We start from the raw sequence: 24,980 nt of genomic DNA on the forward strand, positions 1-24,980 counted from the left end.
CTTCGCCGTTTTACTGGGAACCAAGAAGTTTGTGCCAGGAGCTGTGAGAAGGAAATCTGGCCCCTCATCTGCCACTTTCCTGGAGGGCCAGGCAAGCTTTTAACTGGCAAATTCAGTCATCAAAGGCCAAAGTAACATTCGTCATAAATCTACCTAAGTTACAGCAGCCATTCGTTCAGTCCATTGTGGCTTAAAACACAAATTGTGAACGGCACATATGTTATTTAGGAACATTTTTTAACAATAGAGAAGAGAGTAAGCCAGCATCAGTCTGTGTCAGAAACGGAAATGCAGGAATTTAAAAGGAGAGTAGAAAATTAAAATTGAGGGACAATTAAAATTGTGGCTCTACACACGAAAATACAGGTTTTTCTATCCACTAGCAAATGACTGCAGCGCTTTCAGCAGCTGAACGGTTGAAAAACATCTTTTAAATGATTGGATGGGGCGAGTAAAGTAGTAATATTTACAGGACCTACATGAAAATGAGGTTCTTGTGCTCCCTCTGCTGTTTCTGCACAGCAGCAAACTGGAAGCATGTCAAGAGCTGTGTGTATTCCTTCACCCACCGTAATTCTCATGTCTAAACAAAAAGGGAAGTAGTTTCTCCTGGCAAGAGAATTTTAAAAAATAAAGAAGTGTGGTGTAAAATTTAAGGATAAGCAGCATTATTGATCTGGAAAGCAAGCTTTTATGCATAGTACGCTGTCATGGACATACCTGGGCTTTCCTTGCATTAGCATTAAAGTCTGTCACATCATGAAGACCAACAAATAGAATCCCACTTGAGTTCTGAATACAAGGTAGCAGACTGCTCAACTTGCTTTCATATATATATGAAAATATATATATATATATAAAATAGATTACAAACAAATTCTTAAGTAAACTAACACACTCCTTAAGTTTGAGATGAGTGGGAAGTTATTGTGTGACTTCATTATTTGTAAAATACCCACTTTTTTATTTACCTGGAATTTAAAGTTTCAACAAAATTATTTTATAAACAATTTTATTTTTCCCTTTTTTAATTAAGGAAGGGTTACGTTTTAATAGGACATCAGATTTCAATGCTTCTAAGTGTCATTCAGGCACAAGACAGTACTTTTGGTGGTTTTTTTTTTTACAGTTGGATCCACTTCATCTGACTTCAAATGTCTTTGCAGAATTCTGCACCATTCTCCCATCCAACCTTAAAAATCATGCTTCAAACACCACTGTTACAAGAAAATAGCTGTGAAATGCAAGCAAAGACCATTTTTCAAGATGAACTATTGGTGGATGTTAAGTGTGGGAAAGAATTATTAAACAGGTGAGGATTTTTTTTTTATAATGAGATTTTATCTGTATTTTTCATTCCCCAAGCAAATTAACAGCCGCTGATAATGAGATCTTCAGCAAAATCGTCCATCGTATTTAAAAACTCCTGACAAGAAGTGCATGCTGCATTTGAAGGCCACCACTCAATCCAGGTGCTGGAGTCCAAAGGGTACTGGAATCTAAGAAGAAAACAGAAAATTATCATTTGCAGCTGAGATTTGCGAAGAAAAATGTCAAATAGAAAAATAATTACAATATGAAATTGCCTGCATTGTGTTCATAATCCTATTTGAAATATACATATCTGAAAACACGTGATGTGTAACTATTGGTCTAATTCGTACTTAGAAAAATGGAACCAGTTATATTTTACATAAGAATTATTACAAACATCCACCACTTCATAGCACACTAGGACTAAATCTCTGCATATTCTGATGGTAAATTACTTACTTGAAACTGTAATCAACGCTTATCTTTAAGGCTTCTTTTCCCATGATCAAATACTGCTCTCCTGGGCTCAATTCAACATCTGCACAGGTCTTCTTTTTGACAAAGGTTATTTCATTGTTTCTTTGAGCAAAAGCCTGCCCTGAAGTAGAAAGTCAAGAATTGGAAAATGTCATAAAGAGAACTTCCAGCAATTCATATATTAGACTGAAAACAGCAATATATTCTACAGCGCAACACAGCCAAGGGACCTGTTTGCCACTAGGTATTGGATTAAGAACAGGACACTCACCTCTTTTATAGAGATCCAGAAGAGTTGCAGAATACTTTACAAAATAACCTTCTTCACTGCGGGATAAGACGTTCACTTTATAAACTGCAGAACAAAAACCTTTTGTTATTCCTTGTTTCTGCTATACGTCTTACAGCTGCTCAGATGGAGAAGATAATGTCTCTTCACAGTACAGCTATACACTGGAAGGCTAAGAAACATTAGCAAGTTCTACCTGTGCCCTCTTCTGATTGCCTGCAACTTCCTCTGACTCCAGATTCACATGGTCATGTTAGAACAGCAGCAAGGAAAAGAAACCCTGTGTTTGTTTATTAGCAGAACTCATCAGATCAGGCTGACCAGCATGCTAACCCTGGTGACGTGATTTTCATTCAGGAGAGAGTACAGACAGCATTTATTCTTCTCTGCTTCACATACCACATGCTGCTCTCAAGCCTACTGAATTTTAATCACTAAAGATCTAATTGAAACAAAATATTTTGCAGCCACAGTAGACAAGCGTTTCAGTCAGAGCCTGTGAAATAGGTACCGACAACTCAAATATTACCATAAGCAATATCGTTCCGGCATGCAGCTTCTCTCCTGGCAGCAGCCGTTATTGACCCATCCAGTCTCTTCTGCACTTTACTACACTCAGCTACATGGAGAAAGAGAAAAGCCAGTGTTAAGACAATGCTGTTGCATGTCCTTAAATAAAATATCATGAACCTCTACCTGTCTGGGATAATCTATCAGAACTGAGCTATACTATAATTATGGGATTACATACCAAAACAGAAATACAAAATAACACCCTCGGTCACCTGAACTTAAGCCAGTCGGACACCTATGACCATACTGTACTTGGATTTTTTTTTTTAAGTTTTAAATGTATAATTTGGAGAGGACAACAGCTGTGCTCTTAGGAGGGCTTTCTTTCCTTGTGCTTAGCATTTTCAGAAATGGGAAAACATCCTGAAAGTAGTTTACCTTCCATGCACTTGCATTCATCCCCTTCACACAATTTCACAAGTTTCTCATTTCCATAGGGGTTATAAAATATCGTGCACTTTTTATCTAGAAGATCCAAAAAGAAATAATAAATACACGTAGAAAAATCAAAGCCCAGGAAGTCAGCACTGAAACTTTGAGTCAAAAGTTAGCCAAGTGTAAAATAGTAAGGATTAAAAAGCTGTTGAAGAAGAAAAAACATAGACTTTAATGAGGAATAGAGAGTTAAGATAAAGATGAATTTGAAGACATGGAACACATACCTGGTGCATGATATTCATACACAGTGAACGTGCCAGGATTTAGCATTCCAACCTTGAAAAGCTCACTTATTCGGAACCCAACACAGAGAAAGTTATCGGCTGGCACCTATTTGAAAGACACAGGAATTAAGGAGATCTATAGGAAACAAAATAGTTCCAAAGAGTTAAAATAGTGCTTACAGTCAAGAAAAGGATAACGTACCGAGTCTATCTGCATAATAACATGGCCATCTTTTATCTCATAATCTGCTATCAACTGATCAACTCCACTTGCAAGCTGTAAGGGAGAAAAACAGAAAAATATTTTATAAAATTTAAACATTTTAGATGACCTTGAAGGTTTTGTAATTGGCAGCTTTAACACAATTCTGAGATGTAAAAAACACCTTATTTTAGTTTTGCCTCTTTATAGTGCTCATACTCTCACTTGTTCTTATGGTTCTCTTTAAGGGAAATCATCCTTTTACTCGCTACATGAAGACGATAAAGAGCTAATTATCCTTGAGAGAATACTTAAGCATCCATAGAGCATCCTGTTTTAATCCCATAACTCTAGTTGCCTTTGACTAAAACTTGCATGCTTGTCAATAGCAGCCAGATGAACACAAGCCCTACTGTTAAAATTCAATTCACAAATTTTAGCCAACTAATAGTTAGGTGTGTATACGAGCAATGCTCCCTTTAAAGTTGGCACATACAGCATCTCCAGAGGCTGATTCACGCTGCCCTAATGCAGAGGACAACCACTATCTGCTCTTGCCTTTCTGCAGCAACAGAGGGAGCCTAGGTATCAAACCTTAACCAGATGTCTAGCTTCTCACTCTGTCAAAAATCCATAATCTAGACTTAAGCAGATTATTCTCATATTAGATGTGTTTAGATGAAATAAGGATATAATGCTGTACATCTACACTACTACTCTAAAAGAAGAACAGTAAATATTATAGTTCTGTCAAAAAAAAACCAAACAACAGTAAAAGAAAAAGGTTCTCTAGTACTTACAGTAGATAAGTCTTCTGTATTTGCTTCCAATCCACTAACCAAACCTATGTCCATCACAGCATGAGCAGACCCTGACTGTGGCTCTCTTGCACCCGGCTTGTACCTACAATAGGTTAAAAGTAATATTAGATAAACATAACCATAATTAAAAAGAATTCCTCAAATGTGATTGCAGAAAAAAATAAGGAAAATTCTACTAACTACACTAAATTATGGACTTAGGCTACACTAAATCCATAATAAACCAAAACAGTCTAGATGAATAATTCCAGATTTATGCCAACATCACGCATAAAGAAGCTTTTCTTAATACTTATGTTCCAAGAGAACCCGTATAGAAATTAACTCCCTCCCAAAGAGATTATGACCTTTGCCTCTAATTCTGTTTACACACGCATGTAAAAGTGAAGAAACAGGGGAAAAAAGGAGATCAGAAGATGAGGTGCAATTGTTAACAAAACAAAACCACAGTAATCTCTCAAAAAATACAAGAAATTGAAAATAAACGTCAGTCAATGTAGTATTAAAACAAAAACTAAGAAAAAAATAAAAGAATAAAAGTTTTTGTAACATTGTTAGATTGATTTCATAATGCACAAATAGCTCCACAGTGCATTTATTTTGCACTGCCCCAATTCCCTAACATGTCAGCTGGGAATTTCCCCTTTGCAAGGAGGAGCGCTGAATGTCAGGAAATCCATCTCATTTAGAGCCAGCATGTAGTCAAATTAAATCTTTAAATGCAAAACATTGGCTCAAATCACTGCAGAAAGAAAAAAACTAACCAACCAACTCCAAACCCCACCAGCTGTACTCACTTTGCACAAGCCTCTAAGCGCCCCAGTGGGTCACCTTCTCTTCTGTAACCTTTTCCTATCAAGTAGAGTCAGATCAGTAATTTTAGGACTTTCCGAAGCAGCAATCTAACATTCTCAGAAAGCATTTTCATAATTGAAAGATAATTCTTTAAATTGCTTTGGTGTCTATTTCCATACGAACTCATTGTCTAGCCACAAACAGGTAGCTTTATCCTTCTTTTATAATTCAGGTGAAATGACAGTTCTAATGCTTAGTGTACTTTATTCTGTATTTATGTTATTAAAACTACTTCACAGTGAAAGCTCTGAATGTGGTTATATACTCTGCTGTAACTGGACAAGACTCTTAGTGCCTTCCAGAACTCACTGTAATCCCCTCCGTTCCTCATAATATTCCTCTCTTCTGCTACAAGCTTATCCCTCACCTCCCCAACTGCAAAAGATCTTCCACAAATGAGCAAAAATACACCTAACAAATACATTTAAAATTAATTGTATCCACAGAAAGGCAATGGTTTCAAGAAGGGCTAAAAGGCTTCTAGCAATTTCTTACACGGTTTTGCATTTAGAAAGTTGCAAGATTTATTACAGTTTCACTCTTAAGAAACACTTTGTTAAACAAAGTAAGGAGGTTTTTCCCGCCCTCCTTCCTTTGCACTGACCTGAGTAGTAACATTTAAGACCATATTAACTCCTTACCATCATTTCTCTTTGGAACAATCTTCAATTCGAAGTTACACGACTCTTCAGAAGTACCTATTGTATTATACACTGTCTTCACCTACACATAAACAAATCAGACAAAATAGAAGCAATAAACAATCCTCTAAATGGGCACAGAAGTATGAAAACTCATAATATGGAGAATATAATACCAGTAAAAACAAGTCTGTACAGCATGATTAGTTTTGATGGACGCAGAGCAGAGTAAATAAATGATCAGCACAGGAAGAAACTGGGAATTCTTGAGCAAAACCACACCCATGCCTGCTGGTTGTATTTAGAAGATTAAAAATATTATCCAAAGAACTGATAGTTTATGCATATAAATCCCAGTTCACAAGCAAATGTACAGTTCAGATGTTATTAAGATTGATGCTAGAAGAGGCTATGAAAGAGTAGAAGAAAATTTATCATGGAAATAGCTTAATACTTAGGCATACAAAAATTATTCCTTTAAATATTGGAAGAAAAAAAGTTTCTCCATGACATTGCTTAATAAGCTAAGGGCAAACACCAGAACATCAGCGAATTGAGCAATTTCTCAAAACTGATCACTAAATTGTGTCTTCCTGCTCTGGCTGCCTGAGCAGAGACAGCAACAATTGATGAGCACTAAAACAAAGTTGATCATCTATTTAGATTTATGAAACAGAAAACATCTGATGAAGAGGAAGAAATTTCCCAACTTCTCCTTCATCAGCCATAAATCACAGAATGGTTTGTGCTTCATCTAAAAATACAGGTATAATGACATTCATCACTTTGGTCTAAAGGTAAGGGGCAACAAATAGAGCAGCTTATGAGAAATTTCAGCTTCTTTTTCAATGGTGATATTCACAAACCAGAGATTCAATTTAAAAAAACTGGTTGTGTGCTTACATTTACGGTAGCTATGCCAGTGCTGCTGCCAGTGCTTACATATATGTCATCATCCAATGGCACCTAGAGGATTGATATTAAGCAGAAAGTTATAACTTAATTAAGACAGCACTATTAACAACAATTCAGGTCAGACGATCAGCTTGTCTCTTCTACATTTTAAGTACACATTAAGGTCTGATGCTACAAAATATTCTGCAAAAAATAATTCAAAGGAATAAACAGAGAGGCTAAATTTAAAAGAACATACAAATGCACTAAGTCTAGTAGAGAAGCAAAGTCCTTAAACATTTGCTATACCAAACTGCTAACAGTTTATTGAAAGAGAAAGCTACTTTAGCAGCAATTTCAAAGTTCACATAATTATTTAACAAGTTGATAAGAATTCTGCTTTCACTTTTCAAAAACAATATTATTCACTCACTGTCATAGTTCTTCCCACAAAACTATCTTCTGTCAGTTTAAACAGATTAATGTTTCCAGAGTTCTTGTAAGCCACCTTGACACTCATGTCCAGATCAAGCCGTTTGACAAGGAGGGAATATTCAGTCAAGGCTTCAAGGGCATTAATCGTGTCCTGCCAGAAATCAGGTATGAAGAATTAATCCCAGAAATTAAAAAGAACTGGGAATGTATTACAAAGCAATTTATTTTCCACCACCTAAACACCATTACAAACAATGGTAAGCAGCTTAGCAGTGTCTCAGCAGTGCACATCGCAAGGTGGTAGTGTATTTAACACTGAACTCAGACATATTTGTGTAACTAAAAGAAATACGTGCAAGTACTCAAAAGGAAGCAAGCAAACAACAATAATCAAAAAGCACTCATCAACTTCTTCGCAGATTTTTAATGATTTTAAAAAAGAGAGGTTGAACGAACTGGAACATTCTACACAGTATGAAGAGCCTTTTGGTAACAATCCCACACAAAGGACGTTGTACTTGTCCATGGGGTCTAACATTATTAACCTTCAGACATCTCAGATTCTAGTATTTGAAGAATGAGAGTATAATATTTAAAAGCTCACCTGAGTTGAATAAAATCCCCCACCATATCTTTGTCCTTCTGACAACCATTTGATGATGGGATTCGCATAGGTTTTGTCCCCTCTTAGCAAAGTAGTAAGCAAGGCATACGCTGTAGTTTCAACCATTTGTGCAGTCACAGAGCTGGGAGTGTGTTGGTCGAGTGCTTTGAAAGTATCTTTCCAAAAACGATAAATAGGAGGGTCACCTGAGAAAGTATAAAAGGAAGGTTTGCAATTGAAACGTAGCAACAGCTCTTTCCAGGCTACACAAGGTAAACTACTGCCTGCTCAGGTCAAGGAGGAAAGGAGAGATCCACTCTGTGTTTGAGAGGATGAAGGTAAATTCTTCTTACATCATTAAGTCTGATGTTTATACTGGAAACTGGTGACAAACAGACTCAATGCAAAGCATCTGATGTCTATCTGAATATTGCTGGTTCTGAACAGCGATGGAGTGGCCAGATAAATAGAATACAGACCTTAAATTTGGCGTCTGTTTTTTTTTAAAGCCAATTTCAACAGACAGGACAAAGGTTTTTTATTGCAGTAGAAATCATTACTTGGCAGAGAACAGTCCGAGTCACTTGCCTGTGATGAACACACTGAAAAGGAACAGCATTCACAAGAGACTACTAAGTCCTTCATCAGCCAGTGAGAAATGAAGAAAACTCAACACAACAAAAGTGAGAGCCAGCTACAGTACAGGCCCTATTTAATAATACCTATGACATATGCCTCCTTCTTCAGTGTCGAGAACGCCGACCGTGCAGAGTGATGGTTCAGATCCACAAGAGCCAAAGCATACGAAGTTATTGCCAGAGTAAAGGGGCTTTGAGCAGACTGCACATTTTTCATCAAATAATCTCCCGCTTTATTCTTAGCATCATGGATTTTCTGAAAAGATGAATGAGTTTACATCTAGTAGACTTACTTTTATAGAAACATCTACCAAGGCAATACAGGTATATACAATATCTTCTACAATATATCTTATAATAAAGTGATCCAGAATTTCATCATTGTTCTTTTACAGATTTTGAAAGATGAAGACTAACTGAGAAAATAAATCATGATCTTTAAAATTGAAAAAAGCCTCTTGATTTCTTTGACCAAGTGTTAAAGAAAATTGAAAAAATTAGAATTCCAGAACACATCTGCTGGCAGAAATAAAATTATTTACCTGAGTAGGACATATTTTAATTGATTTTTCAATTCCAATGACACAAAATGCTGTGAGATACAAAGATTTTTCTTTAGTTTCTTTAGGTAGCGTACCCTACAAAACCAAATACATAAATATAATTAAATAGAAACAACAGTTAATTTAAATACATAGAAATTTTTACAGTTTAGGTGAGGAAACAAATAGAAATTCCAGTAAGAAACATCAGTTTGATTTAAGATGAAGACATGCTGACTCTTTTGAAGCTAACAGCTTATTTGTAAAAAAGAGACAATATTGTATAAAGTTCTTGGCAAGCCAGGACTATTACACTATACAAGTGGCAAGCAGCTACTATTGTGGGAAAGCAGAAAGGTTTGCAAGACTATGCTATTCTTTAAATGAATTTAGAAAAAAAATGAAAATTTAGCCAAGTTGTCTTGAAATGGTGAAGCGCAGCTTAAAATATCTTGCATTCCTAAAACACGTTACCTCCTGGTGACTCAGCTTTTACTGTATAACCACAGAACAAATCTGGTTTTCATACCTGGAGTTTCACTGGTTGGTAGTTTGAAAATTCACTGAACGACCCATCTGGCATTTGGCAGTTATCAATCAACCACAGAAGTGAATTACAGACAGAAATTTGATCAAGGTTTATATATTGATTAACTTGGCCGAGAATCCTTAAAGCAAAAGCTGTCAGCCTGCCAAGGGAATCAAACAGATCACATTTGTTTCAATAAGCACATAAGGTGCTGGAGACCAGACAGAAATTCACACTGTTTATGACTGAGGTCTGCTACAAATTGCTAAAGAATCAAAGGAAGGAAACAAGCCCTTTCCAACTCACCACGTGCTGGCTTGCCCATTCTTCCACATGCTGTATGAGAAGTCAGGATTTCTGAATGACAAGATGCTTACAATTCCTAAGGGACATATGCGGCAGAAAATAAGTTATGAAAAGAGATTTATTAAAATGTTATTTGCTCTCATTCAGAAACTTTATGTACATCTACAACTCCGAAGCAATAGAAGTAGCTATAGTTTTCTACCTTCTTTCATCTTCCTCCTCATCTGAGTTCTTGAAGTTAAGGTTTCAGGACCCAGTAAATGCCAGTTATTTGACTCTTCCAAGTAGTGAAACACATAAAATACTGGGGCAATACTCATCAACTCTGCCTCTGCACTGCCCTTCGGCAGATTAGTAAGACTGCTAAGACCACTAGGACTGAGGATTGTGGCAATCACTTCCCCCATAAGATGTCCTGTGGAAAGGAAAAAACCAAGATTTTTTTAAATGAGAGGTCATAGAAGTGAATTCAAGGGCAGAATCTGGCTGATCAGTTAATAAGCAATAATTCTACATGAAATACTTAAAATTCTACCCAAAAAGGTGATGATCTTTTCTCAAAAGAAGGAGAACTTACAAATAAATTCACAGAAATTTAAAAAAAGGAGTAAGAAATAGGAGAAGATTGACAGATGTACAGAAAGTACATGTGCGGTAAAAATTAAAGTTTCAATTCAATTTACCTTTTACACTTACACTTCTATCAATTTTTGTTTTAGGGACAAGATTCAGAGGGATTTTATATCTAAATTCTTGTCGTCTCTTGATTGAACCTATAATTGAAAATGTAGATATAAATCACACTGCACAATCTAAAGCAGTAGATAATTCAGATATAACAGCCAGATTTAAAGGTTACAACTATCTGAGAAGTCAGCAACAAGAACACATGATAATGTGAAAACTAGAAATATGCCTAGATGCACATGCAAACAGAATCAACACAAGTGCAAACACTTTAAACTTCCTTTTGCCTTCTTTGTCAAGAAAAAAAAATCTGATCTGCACCTAAACTTCGTGGTTGGAGAGCCACCTCTGGTTAAAAAAGAACATGCTCTGTTTTCATTAGTAGATTCATAATACATCTGCTAACTGGTTTCCAAGCTCACTAGAGAAGCTTGGTATTACACCACCACAGAAGATACATGTAAAGGTTCCCTAAAGAAATGAAGCAAAGCATTTTTTTGAAAGACTAGTTATTTTAGGATGGATTTGATAGTCAACAGAAGGACAAGAAATCCTTGGAAGGAACATATGAAGACTATTTCAGGAAAGAGAAATGCTATTTTTTTTTACATTACAGAAAACTTGATCATAACGAATCAAGAATATGAACAAATAAAGTAACAGCATAGATCTATTCTCTTACCATAAACACCCTGTGGATCCAGAGTGAAACCTGTGTGGATTTCTTTCTTAATGCCTTCTGGCTGAAACCATTAAGAGGAAAGAAGTAGAAAATGAAAACATTTTTGTTTAATCAAGTATGTTAGCTGAAAAAGTTGATAACCATAGTATTTTTATCTTCTATATCCTTCTTTGTAGTTGAATTTTACTTAACTGTTCTATATTTATTCTACATAGACCTCTAGCTTAAATGTATCTCCCAGAATCCTAGAGGAAATTTAATAAAAGGTTTTTTTAAATGTTTAGGAAAGTATAAAATTACAGAAAAGTGTCTCTCAATGAAGCAACCTTAAGCAGCTGAAAATCCAAACTAAGTAACTTATTCTCCTTGCTTACTAAGCAAGGTACAATCAACTTATCCAATATCTTTTCAACAATTCTTCCATGGAAGGTTTAAAAATGTGCATCCTCAAATACTCAGCCGTGCATAAACCTCTGAATTTAATGATACCCCTGTGATATTTTGGATTCTGATAATACTAAAATAAAGCAATATTTATATATTGATTTAAAATATTTGCATTTCTTGTGACAGAATCAATATGAAATTCAAAACCACTACAAACATTTTGATTTTTTCCTTACCATTACACGTAATGTTTTAACTACAGTTTCACTGTTCCGGGCTGTCAGCAGTGTAAAGTTGATAGTGTGAAGACCTAATTCCAAAGGAAGTATTCTGAACGTAACTGCTGATGAAGAACCAGCAGCTAGATTCTTTAAGTTACAACTGCGTATCCTCGATCCAGTGATGGCAGAATCTCCGAAAGAACAGATTCCATTTCCAACTGCTATTTTAACACAGAACTGAAAAGGTAGAAGTGAAAATCTTCCATGACAGGTACAACAGAAGAGAAATATTAAAGCTACTGAAATCCTCTCATGAGCAATACTACTTTTCTGTTTACAATGAGCAAGTGTTACTAACAGTTTTGTGCAACAAACGCTACCTGAAGAATACATACATAACGCTACCCAAAGAACAGGAGAAACCTGATCCAAGGATCCATTTGTACTTGTTATTGCAGAGGAAATATAATTTAGTTTATTATATTAATCTTTCCACAGAACTCACTAAGACCACAAGTTACCTTAATTGCAGAAGCTTTATGGTTATAAACTGATCCTTTTAATTCAATTTGTTCTCCTCGCACCACAGAATAAGGAACATAAACGCTCAGGAAGATATCTTTTACAACTTGCACTTCCAATGGCGCAGCGACACAGATACCTTAAAAAGTCAAAAGCATTAAAGTAGGCTCTTACCCACCCTCTGATAAAAAAGTTTGAAAACATCTTCAAATACTCGCCCCTTTACTGATGACTTATTGTTTTTCAGTCTGTAGTTCGAACTGTCAAAAGGTTTTTTTTAGAAGGGACCAGGCTCTTTTTCCAATTTGCCATCTCCCACACTTCACATACACCTGCTGTTATACCAGTCCTTTGGGCTGCTTCTCCTTCTTCCCAAAGTGAGAAAGATTTTCAATTTGGACTCCCATAACTATAGGGAAAATTTGTTTCTTCCTTTCCTCAGATCCCTGAGCTATTGACAGCAGGATGCTGTAAAGCTGTGCCAGGGAGGAGACACTGACTGCTTGTGCTTATATTCCTTAGTCAGTTATCGCAGGCAGGCTAGGCAGACCTTTGCTTTCTCGGCCACTTATATTCATAACAAGAAAAGAAGGAACTTCCTTTCCATAAAATATATATTTGATGTTTTCTTTTCATACTAATCAATCAGAAAATGAACATTTTAGAACACGTGTGTCAACCACAATGAGAAGTTCTGCAAAATGCAGATGGAAAAGCTCTAGCTACAATCTAATCGGGTTGCAGTACCTACCTTTATCAGAAATGCCAACACCTTGTATTTCCCAGGTAGTCAGCGAATCAGGCAAGGTGATAGACAGCGTCTTTGACCTGTGTTTAGAAGTGTTACTACATTTATACATTATCAACAGCCATCTGTCAACACCAATAGCTAATTAACACAAAGACATTACATGCCCAGAGCAACTCCTGTGTCTAAAAGAGGGAATACAAGAGATAAGAGCATGTCCAGAAAACAGGACTGGATCTCTGTTTGAATAAACTTGGGTTTAGCAGACTTTACAGAAGCTGATGTTTAGCCAGGTGGAAAGTGAAAGGAAAAGTGACTCAACAATCTGGGCACCAGAAAACACATCCTGCAAGGAGGACAACGCAGCAGGAATAGTTAGTTTGTGTAAAGCCACATTTTAGCACGTCCCGAGTACAACTAAGGCTACCCAGCTTACCTCAATGTCAGCATTTACTTTCTGTAAAACTACGACTTGGTCAACTGCTGCTAATCGATTTGAGAAAAGTAGTACCTTGGAGAAACTTGGTGAACTTCCCATAACCAGCTTTCAGGGAAGTAGCTGCGAACTTCTGCCTCATCCAGATCGAAGAAAGCCTCAAAATCTGAAGAAAGTAAATAAAGTAAGTTAAATAAAATAAACCACAAACCACCTGCCAACAGCCTTCAACCAAAGGTTACCTTTTTCTGTTGTGACACCGTATTTTGTTACACACCTCAGGGTAGTTCTCATACAAGTTAAAAGGTATCTGACTACCTTCAATCTGCGTTAATCCCACCTCAACTATTTACACATGTGAATACCTGTCCAAAATCCAGACAGATTAACTTGTTACCATGCAATTATAGGGAGAGAATGGGATACAAGAAATTTCACAATCCCACTGATCTTCCCTGAGATGTTACTCATTGGCTGCTTTGGGCCTGGGCAAAGGGTAAGATTTAACATTTAATATATTGAATGCTGGATATTTAGCCATATTCTGCTGGAAGTGTTTCACCTTGCAATGGAAGAGTTAAAGCTCTCTCATACTCACGCATTCTCGCCAATATTAGAAGCTTGTTAGGCTCTTCCTCCCGCAGCCTGTTTGCAAATTCACAGCAATCTCTAAATGCAGAAATGCACCTTGGCTTCCTCCGAACACGCTGAGCTCGATCACTGCAAGTCTCAGTGACTGGATATGCTTTCACCCCATCCATGCAGCACTGTCGAATTTCAGGTTGTGTGTATTTGTATACTGAAATAATAACAAAATAATTCCCTTGCTTGAGATGAAGTTTGTTTCCAAATGTATCTTAACTTCTTATACTGAACATATTGTTAAAACTTAGAGAATTTCAAGGCACAGATTTGAGGATGAACAAGCTTCTTGTTTTTCAAAAGACAGTGACATGCAGTTCATCACTACTACTCTGAATTAAAAATATAAAATAGTTAAGAGGAGTTGAATTACATTTTAACAGCCTTTTGCAGGCTTTGTCCTTGGCAGGTGGTCACTGAGAAAGACTGTCATGTGGTAGGGTACTACTGTGAGTTTTCAGGCTATTTCTCTTCAGAAAAAGACAATAATTTAAACATAGGCTGTATTTTTAATGTCTACTTAAGTCTTGCTGACTTCAGATTCAGTATATGGCTCAGAGGCTTTATAAATGGGGTTGTCTATAAGTCATGTTTCATTTGCCAGTCTCTCTCCACCACAGCAGTAAGCCAACCCTCAGATTCTTAATTTCTAATGGATATGATCTTTTTTATAATTATATACTTTAAAAATATTGTTTCAACACCTTCTTTGAGTATCCGCTCCCTGAAGTTGGACCGTTTGGTTCTTAAAAATTCATTGCAAGTTTCACCTGTTCAAAAATAAATAAGTAAGTACAACAGACACAACCTTTTTCTGTAATAAAGTAGCTCACTTGAAAATAATTCCATAAAATCACTTTCCAAATTTGTGAGACTCTTTCTGTTTACTATTTTAATTACTTAAAAGTACTTTTATTTAAATAACAGTAACTGATCCACAAATCATAACATTTTCCTTCCTCAAAAATCGGTGTATATATTCCCTATTAATTCAACTCATTTCTAACATAATAAACTGAAAGTCACAACAGAATATTTCAGAAAAGGAAGTCCACGATTTCATGCTTAAAACAAAGGAATATACCTTCCACATTTGAGTCATCAGCATTCGCGTTAGTTAAAAATGTAAGTCCAGCCATTCGGAACACATCAACATTGTCCTGCCCTCCTCCAGCACCACAGCCAAGGTCACTCTTTTCCAAATGTAGCATTATCTGAGGAAAAAAACCACAGCAACAGCTAACAAAAGAACTGAGGAGAACACAGTCTCCCTGCCTCTCTGAACAAGTTGCTCTCTAACACTGCAAGCTACTTCTGGCCAAGTTTGAAGGGTTCTGATGAGGTAGTTCAGATCTGCCATTAAAACCACAGAAGAATTCTTTTTATAATTTTGAACTGCCAGATTTAAACCAGCACCTTTCATTCTGGATTCAACTTTTCTTCCTATTTTGAGGCTTGCTGAAGGCATGATACAAACAGCTAGCTGAATATGAACATGAAACAAATAGCAACTTCATAATCTTTTGTTGCTACTACTTAACTTTTTCCATTGCTCTCTTTCCTCTTCCTGTGACTCCATAAACTGCCTTGTCAATGGATGACAAGGCAACAAAGGAATTTAATTGTGTTTTCATGTTAAGTGATACAACTTCGGCTGGACTCAGTACATCTTCGCTTGATTGCAGCTTAATCTATAAATTGAAAAGAATTATTGGTAACTTCTAAAAGCACACTGTTCCAAAATAAATGCATCTTAAGGCAGACACTTGAATAAGCGGAGGAAACGTTAAAAAACTTGTGTAATTCCAAGTTAAAGTCAGACCATAAAATGAATGCACACCCACAAACGTAGTGCTTATTTTGCTACTCACATTGAGACTATTCCCACATTTCTGTTCCACATTCAGCCACACCGAATCAGCTACTAACTCAGCCGTTTCTTCTCCCATGACTATGTAGTAAACAATAAGCCGTGCTGAAGGAACCATTTCTTGGGTTATCTCAAAAGTCAGATGTTCATATTCCAAATCCTTAATTCTTTTCTGAGTTCCAAAGCTTAGAATCTTCCCTTTTGACATGAGCTAGAATAGAAAAATGATGGAGAACAAAGAAGTCATATTTTACATTGAATACATTTCTTACATTTAATAATTACTCGCATTTATTATAGATACAATCCAACACATAAACATGCATTTAGGACAAGAGGATCTCCCTCACCCCCTAAAAAGAAGTCCCGTCTCTGTGCATCTTTTTGTCTCTATGCATCTTTCTTTCTGACTGTTTCAACTCGTGAAACAGCTTTTGAGACTAGCATCACTTGTTCTTAAGCCCAGCCTACGTCAGATGAGCATTCAAATCAACCGAGACTTAAAACATAAGACTGGTAACTAATTTTACTGTAAGATTGTACATGAAAGGAGCAATTGTCTGAGCTGCACACGTTCTGTGCTGAGGAGAGTTCTTGGTTGCTGAGGTTTTACATCCAGGACCATATATTTAAACAAAACTCAGTATTTTACGTGCAAACACCCATTACTTACCAAATAGCTGTATTGATCTATTTTATCAATATACTGACTATGCGGGTATACATTAATATTTATGAAATCCCCAACTTCCAGTATTTTGTGGTTTGAAGCCCAGCCAATATAGAGATAACTCTGACTTCGTGATGAATAAGCTTTTGCTTCGTAGGTTTTACTTGCTTGATTTTCATATGAAAGGTGTGGATCTGCAGTTTTTACCTGAAAAGGTAATAAAATGTCTGAAATTATTTTTTAATAAAGAAGGAAACAAAATCTGTGTCCTGACTTCTTAATAGTTGAAGTACAGAATTATACTTAAAAGAAATAACTACAATATGAAAAGCATTTTGTAACATATTATTCAGAGGGATTAAAAAAATAAAAGCCAACTCAAGACTTCATGTTTTCTTTAATAAAAAGATCTTTAAATATCAAGCCTAATATAAAATGGTAGCATAGAAGCAGGTACACATGTAAACAGAACAGAAAAGGTGAATGATATGCCTCCCTACGTACTGAAGAAAGCACTCCAATTCGTTTTCACACAATTCATTTAGACATTTGTTTATTAATTATTATGAAATAAATGTGAAAAATTAGGATATTTTGTTTCAGAACAATATGGAATTTAAGACAAGTCATGTTTCATTATAGCACTTATATTTTATAAATGATTCTTTGTAACAGTCTCTAAGTTTATAAAAACTATTCACTTTTGAGAGTAAAATTTTTCCATCAGTGTTGCATATTTGCAAAAGTACAGAATTTAGTCCTTGAAGAAATAAATTAATGGAATTATTTAACTCACTTGAAACTCCAACATTCTACTGTCAGATGGGATATTAACAACGAACAAAGCAGTTCCATCATTCAAGCTTGTTTGTCTTCTCCCAGATTCCAAACCCTCCGATATCAACTCAGTCTCATCCATTTGCTCACTAAATGATTTTGCAGTGACTGTTACAGGGATATTTCCAACAAAGTGATTTCCTGTGTCTTTCACCTGCACCTGTTCCCCAGAATAGATAACATTTCTCAAAAACATGGTGACATCAGTCAAGGAGAAAACTTTCAAGCTGCTAAGCAGCTTCTACAACCGCAAGTGAAAAAAAAACGCAAATGGTCAATGGAAATTAAAAGCCTGTTAAGACCTCCAGTAACACATACAAAAAAGAACAACCCCATAATGCAGAAGCCTTGATGTGGCAACATGCAACAGTACCAGTTACATTAACGAACCTTAATGAAGAATGGGAGTCCAGGCTTCACAAAGAGAGGAGTAGCAATCAAACTCAGTGTGTAAGGAGATACAGCAAATTTGACTCCGGCAAATTCTGCTTCACCACTGAGGCCACCTAACAAAATATTATGACCTTTTAGTAATCACACCTTAGAGTCTTTGTTTTCACCACTTGCCATCAAAAGGCAACATAATCTGTCTCTTAGAGTGAAGTCCTTGCATCTAAAGAGTCATTTCCGAGCATTGTTGTGAAAACAGCCAATTAAAAGCATTTTTTAAAAAAGCTTAATCCCTAAATGTTTTTACAGTGGCAGATGGGCTGTACTTTTAAGTTCTTGGAAGAAGGATTTCTGAATATTAAAGAAATCATGACTCTAGGAAAGTTATTCATACAAGTTTGTTCTCTGTTTGTTTACAGTTGCAGATACGTTAAAACAAAATTATTAAAAAGCAACTTACCTGAAGACTCCAACACTGACGCCACAATATATAAGTATGAACCATCCAATTCTTCTAGGCTTTGAAACCCTATAGAACTAACTGCTTCCTTACTGTTAAAACTGACCTCAGCAACCCCATTTACAATCTGGAAATAAAACATAAATCATTATTTAATAATTTAGAAATAAGGTATAGATAAACAACACGCAAATTCTAAGTTCAACTTGTTTCTGTTCACTGTCTGTGTCTAGAGGAATTTAAAGGCAGAGGTGTTTTAATGAAGAATTCTTTATTCCCTAACGTTATCAATAATTAATCGGCTTGTGGTACATATTGCAAAGTCTGCATGCAGGCCCAACAGGAGGTAGAAATAACAAATATATCTTCATGAAAGGAGGAAAGACAATGCCTTTTATCATTCCTCAATGACTAAATCAAAAAGGCAAGACTAAACGAGGGAAGGTTAATCAGCAGAGAACAGGATCTCCACAATACATCCATATAATTTTGATGCGTCTGTCTCCTATTGTGATTCGTTGTCACTAGATCCATCCTGTATTTTATTTCTCTCATTTACTGAGTATGAGATAGCATAAAAGTGATTTCAGAGACAATTCAAACACAAAGTTTGCTCAAGTGAGTAATTGAACCAGACTGAAATTACATTCTGTCTCTGATGCTGCCTCCGAGTTTCATTTTGAAGTGCATCTCTATGACCCTGATGATAGGATAATATAGAGGAGTGAAATAGCTGTCAATGCAAATTAGGAATAGGAACCCATTCCCATCAAATTTAATGGGAAAACTTCAGCAGAATTGGATCAGCCCTGAACTAAGCATATGAAATCTACACAAAGTAGGCCTGCTTCTTCTTACCCTAGTTATATGCATTGCACGAGGCATCATTCTTTTTCCAGTTTCTTCAATTATTCCAAAACGAAGAAAAACATCAGCACTTGCAAGCTTTTTATTATAAAAATAGCTGAGAACAAAACAATATAAATACTTTAATGGCTGCAACAAAGCATTCAAATCTGCAGAAAAGTAATTTCGCAGGACAGAGACAAAAAACAAATGTCCGTGTAGCTCTAAACACTTCTGTTGAAAAATAATCACTTTGTAAGAATTTTAAAAGGGTCACTTAGTTGCCTCTCAAAGCAGAAAGGATCGTGATGGTAAGAAACTTCTGCACATGCAAGATGCTTTCTTCAGGTAAAAGAATAAGATACACGCACATATTAAGAAACCGGAGCCAAATTTCCTTACCTCGCTTTCACAACAATCCTGAAGTTCTCAAATTTATCAGAACTAATAAAGTTACTTTCTGGCTCTATGATGATGGAAAAGCTTGGCATGGCTGAAAATTGAGTAGAAAAGAAAGTTGCTTACATAGGTTTCTATACATTAAGCAATAGGTACTCGGAAAGATGCCTCTCTAGCCATCAAAGAACCATGTTGATTTCAAATTATTTCAATTACAATATTATAAAATACAGCTGTCAGCTTGTCCACAATGAAGCTCTAAGGTATCTGCATTTCCCTTGGCTCCACATTTTGCATCAGTGTAACCACATCAAGATGATCCAGCATACTAATGAAGGACTCGACTCAGAGGCAAGTCTTACCCTGATGTGACCGACTAGCTTGAACAACGTACGTAAGCAGGTCAGTGTTACCTCATGAGCTTCAGCATTTTCCTTCCCTGTATTCTACAGCTGTCTATAAATTTCATAAAACAAAAATGAAGGTTCACAGTATGGGCACACCTTACCATATTCCTTAACTTCAAATTTCGCAACAGCTGAGGTTATGAAGTTTTTCTTGTACTTGGCTTCAATCTTCCAAATTCCATATCTACGAAGCGGCAACAATCATATTTAAGATGAAGATTAAGCTCAAAGACAAAAAAATATTGCTACTTCACAATATTTCATGGTAATAATTAGAAAAAATCTGCACCGAATATTCATGTGTTCAATGCCTGCTTTGAAAAAAATTTAGCATTGACATTTTAATCATTACTTGAAAGTTATTTTAAAGCAGTAAAATAAATTGGAAAATAATATATCATTATTTATACTACAAAAATGCTCCAAAGGACTCATGCAGGCTTCTGTCAAGGTCCTTCTCTCTCTGTAGAGAGCACTGAGGCACAACCACAACTTACATAACACAGAAAATCAGTTCCTACTATCTCCTGGCTGTATAGCACCAAGATAAGAATTGTGCAAGGCTGCTGTGAACAGATACTCCGTTCAAAGGACACAAAAATAATTTTTACTCAGACTGAAATTGCTGATTTCATAATGAAAAGTAAATCAGTCAAAAAACATTGTTTCAAGCACATGCCAGCATCCTTCTGCCAACTCAGTGAATCTTCAGCACCCTCTCAAGACTAAAAGGAGAACTGAAGAGTTTTATTTCATATGCTGCTGTTACTGGAAAAATGCTGGTGATTTGTATGGATGAACGTATGAAATATGGAAGTTTCCCCTCCTTGAAACCAATAAATCCTTGGCAATGCTTCTACCTCTGCAGCAGAAAGCTCTAGTTTTTATTCATCTTCCTTTTTAATCAAGCATGATAAATGAACCACTAACTGTTCTTTAATTTCAGTTTTACCAGCGGTATTCTCATTTACTGCATCTCCTCACTTTCTCTCATTACACAGAGCATTCGCCATCCCTTTGAAGATGCAGAGTTAGCTTCCCACTTGTCTTTAGGAGACAAATGTTAGTTTGGAAGACAACTGAAAAGGAGAATGCTTGGTTGTAAGCTCCTTATTTACACCATGGTTACACACTACGTGAAATGTCAGAAACCTCCAAGTTTCAAGCCATGCACACACCGTGTATCAAGCAAAAGACACTCTTGACAGCCTTTAAGAAAAGATGGTATTAGGTTAATAATTCTCAAAAATTAAATAAATCTACTTAGGATTAGGAGGAATCTTGAAGTCAGGAAAAGAAACTATTCCAGTAAAATCTTCTTCTTCTAGAATATCCACATTTACTCCTTCAGGATCCTGTAAATTACAACAGGAAAGAATCAGGGAAGGAATCAGCAGTTACAGGTTGTTCTTATCAAAAGGAAAAGAAAAATATCTTAATTTTGTGATTTCAGTGGGACCCTGGCCATAACATATTTTTCTAAGATTTTTTCCCACTACACAGCATGAAAACACAAACATTTTTAGCAAAAAACTCAGACCGAAATTCTGATTCTGTTATGTTACCAACAATTAAAAGCTGTTTCTACACAAAGGCTAAAATTGCTAGAAAGTTACTCTAATAACAAGCCTGTTGTTAAAGACTAAAACCGCAGGATAGTAGGTACTGATTATTCATATCTCTTAAATGAACTAATATCTGATATCCATACTGTTTATTAAAATTCTCTCAAAAGTCCTTTCCCCACATATTAAAGATACTTAATATTTTTTTTCTTCTATCCATGTTTTTAACTTCTATCCAACTGTACAAAGTTTCAGATCCTTTAAAATATGTCTGGCTACCTGCAAGAACACCTAACAGTTATTAAATATGATTGCAACACTGATTTTCTGACTACGTTGATTAGTTTTGTGAATATTAATATTAAACTCAATTACAACTTACCACAAAAGTTAGGACAGTTTCTCGCTGAGCTGGCCGCAGCTCTTCATTCAAAGAGTAAACCCTGACTTTCACTGTAAGAATTATTACAATAAATCTCAAATTCATACCATGATAGGGATATTTTGAAAAGGAGAAAAAAAACCACCAAACCCCACCCTTTTATCCTTACTGATTTTTCAAGGTTTTAGTATTTATAGAATGCTCTTAACCTTTGGTCAGGATGGTGCCCCAACAGCTTTTATTCGTGTGAGCAACAGGAGACCCTGAACCATCACACCTTTGCATGGAATCATCACAGTGCAAATTAATTTTATACCATCACAGCCCTAGGATATCACTTTCGTAGGAAAAGAGCTCAACCTACATGGAACCAATGATTCAGTCACGCTTTCTTCACAAATATTTTTAACATATTCCCAGGAAAATCTTTCATGCTTTGTGCCACAGGTGAGGCACTGAGGGTGCAGGGGCTAAGAGGACAGTGGGAGAGAAGGGATTAATTTCTACAGTATGATCAAACAGAAAAAAATTAAGTATCAGCTGATGTCAATACAACATAATTAAGAGCATAAAGGACATTTAAATCCTAATTCCTTGGCAAAATCAACAGACTTCAAAAATTAAATAGCAGCCAAGACAAATAAGCATTATTTACCTGACTGATCGGGGGTATAAACTGGTTTGTCTGTATGAATAAAAAGAAACCCATTCTCATAGGAAACGGGAATTTTTTTAAATCTTGTAAAATGTGGAGAAACAGCTTCCAAATACACATACTTGACTGAATCATCTGTCCTTGGTAAATCTGTTGGTTGAAGCTGGGGGCGAGAAAATGAAGATTTTTAAAGAATATTAAAACATGTTTTTCAAGTATTTTTTTCCTACAATCTTTTTTGAGAAAAGTATCTGAACAGCAATTACTATCCTGTTGTAAATTATTATTAATTTTATTATTTATAAATATTATTAATTAAATAAAATTTATTAATAAATAAAAATTATTATCAACTCCCACAAGGGTTTATTCTTGCTTACATCATAGATGACAGTCTACAGCATCACATTTCAAATAAGTATTTTGAAATTAAATTTATCAGATTTCCATTTCTACACACAATGAATCATGGCAACATTAAAATTGCTGTTGTGATTGGTAGTTTGGCAAAACAGCTGTTTTGGCTGAGAAGGAAAGCTGAGTGAGAAGCATCTCTTGGGAGGCATTCAAGGAAATCTTCTTGGTCCTCACCTTTCAGTAAAAACCTCTTTAGCTTCCTGCACTCTTTGCTTCAAGCAAATTAGTTAAACAAAGGTTTATATTGAAATCTGGGCCCTTTTGGAGCTTGTTGCTGCAAATAAGACTAATCTTCAGTTTAGTTACCACCTTAACGTACTCTGAACCCTCAGTTGGCAGATCTTGTCCACATTCCAGACCTCTCTATTCTCTCCCTTCTTATTTTTTAAAGTTTTGCACTTAAAAGAGTGTTTCTAAAGTAGCTTCATTGTATGTTTAACTTCGGTGTTAATCCTTTACACTAACTTTATCAAGTGTAATTTCAAACTAAAACTAAATAAACTGCATGTGGAAAACTGATAAATGAGGGAACAAGACCGCTTACCGGCTTGTTTGAACAACTGAAAACTTACCATAATATTATTGGGTTTTTAACATTTATAACTAAATGCAACAATAAAATCACTGCAAGAAAGGTCTGAATTCCTTACCATTAAAGTCACAGCATCCTGGAACTTGTTGGCTGCAGTTAAAGAAATACGGCCAGAAGAATAAAGAGCAAGCTTATCCGGAAAGCTTTTTAAGGCAATATTGACTTGAAATTCCTTCTCATAACCAAAAGCTTGAACTACAACTTTCTCAGATGCCCCAACGCGGAAGATCTTTGGTGCTGTAAGGACATATCTGTACATGGAACATAAAGCAATGAAAGAGCGATGGAACTAGGCTTCTTTCGGGTTTCTTATTTCTAATTCAGTTATGTACACACTGTTAAGGTAAACAAGATAATCAGGTTAAGTTATTCTAACCCACTAGTTAAAAGCGGAATGATTTTATATGCAAACTAATATAACACGATCCAAAAAAAAAGTGAGGTAGAAGAATATTAACAGATTTCATTTGGCAGACACACAAAAGCATGTCTACCAAACAAAGCTGTTAACATGGAAATAATGATTCCTTTTGCCAAATGAAACCCAGAAACACTTAATCTTCCTCCCACACTCATTCTTCCACCAGGAAAGATCTTACTGAAATAAATGGGGCAACTTACAGTAAAGTTCAATGTGAACACATTTTTGCAGGATTGCTGTAATTTCTCCAGTGCTTTATGAATTGAAGTTTGCACCATTTCACAAAAGCCAGGCTTTGGTACCTAACCACAAAATTTTTCTAAAATACATAAAGTGCTGTTGAATAAAGCACCTGGTAGATGTTCATCTTCTTTCTCTGAAATCCCAGAAGCACTAGGGTTTCTAGACACCATTTTTAACAGATATAAGAACCAAAAAAGCAGCGCAAAGTAGAATTGTAAAATATATATTTAAGTAACAGCTTTCATCAAATCTGTAGCAAATCAGCTTTTCTGCACTGCCTGAAGTCAGATAACGAGCACCAGCTTTTTTTCTTAATTTTTTTGCACTTTTATCTTGTGGCACCTAGGGAGATGATTCTACCTCTTTCTTTGGCAGCAAATACCATAATTTCAGAACCAACAGTCCTTTTTCCAGCATTAGTCTCGCATACAGTAGTTAGAAATTTGTTTGTGAAAACGCATCAATTTGAATAGTGCTTTTTGTATTGGCTCTACTTAAATTCTAAATCTATTTACCTAAAATAGCAGATAACAAATAACAATTCCAGTAAATTCTATATTTGCTTTACTTACGTTTTCTCTTGGCCGAAAGTTGCTCCAGAAAATAGCAAAACAGAGAAACATATTAAAATAGTCATAGTGCCTATGAAAACAAAGAGCAAACCATAGATGCTGATGGTTCTGGGTTAAACTGTGTTTGGCGTCCGCTGCAGAAGATGA

The 24,980-nt window shown here is 35.8% G+C and overlaps 1 protein-coding gene across 1 annotated transcript; it reads right to left on the minus strand.

Annotated features, from left to right (window-relative positions):
- Positions 1-875: 875 nt before the first annotated feature.
- Positions 876-24,980, minus strand: C5 (complement C5). Its single transcript, XM_069873239.1, has 41 exons — positions 24,834-24,980; positions 23,656-23,848; positions 22,589-22,751; positions 21,934-22,004; positions 21,250-21,341; positions 20,088-20,170; positions 19,583-19,673; positions 19,193-19,298; positions 18,335-18,461; positions 17,875-17,990; positions 17,444-17,644; positions 16,651-16,854; positions 15,979-16,188; positions 15,649-15,798; positions 15,192-15,321; positions 14,812-14,877; positions 14,064-14,264; positions 13,541-13,631; positions 13,033-13,109; positions 12,281-12,420; positions 11,775-11,996; positions 11,152-11,212; positions 10,466-10,555; positions 9,985-10,197; positions 9,783-9,858; positions 9,477-9,636; positions 8,948-9,043; positions 8,490-8,661; positions 7,768-7,973; positions 7,162-7,314; positions 6,738-6,800; positions 5,835-5,916; positions 5,136-5,190; positions 4,318-4,420; positions 3,518-3,592; positions 3,316-3,421; positions 3,032-3,118; positions 2,610-2,699; positions 2,063-2,146; positions 1,774-1,912; positions 876-1,499 (listed from the first exon to the last, which is right to left on the minus strand). Exons 1-41 carry the CDS (start codon positions 24,896-24,898, stop codon positions 1,370-1,372), a joined length of 5,040 nt encoding a protein of 1,679 aa, XP_069729340.1. The 5' UTR covers positions 24,899-24,980; the 3' UTR covers positions 876-1,369.

The sequence above is a fragment of the Phaenicophaeus curvirostris genome, chromosome 20, assembly GCF_032191515.1.
Source record: "Phaenicophaeus curvirostris isolate KB17595 chromosome 20, BPBGC_Pcur_1.0, whole genome shotgun sequence".
Taxonomy (NCBI): Eukaryota; Metazoa; Chordata; class Aves; order Cuculiformes; family Cuculidae; genus Phaenicophaeus; species Phaenicophaeus curvirostris.

Coding starts and splice junctions, on each gene's coding strand:
- C5 (XM_069873239.1), bottom strand. CDS start 24,898: ATGACTATTTTAATATGTTTCTCTGTTTTGCTATTTTCTGGAGCAACT. Junction 14,878..15,191: donor TGATGACTCAAATGTGGAAG/GTATATTCCTTT, acceptor ATTTTTGAACAG/GTGAAACTTGCAATGAATTT. Junction 9,044..9,476: donor ACCAACCAGTGAAACTCCAG/GTATGAAAACCA, acceptor TTGGTTTTGTAG/GGTACGCTACCTAAAGAAAC.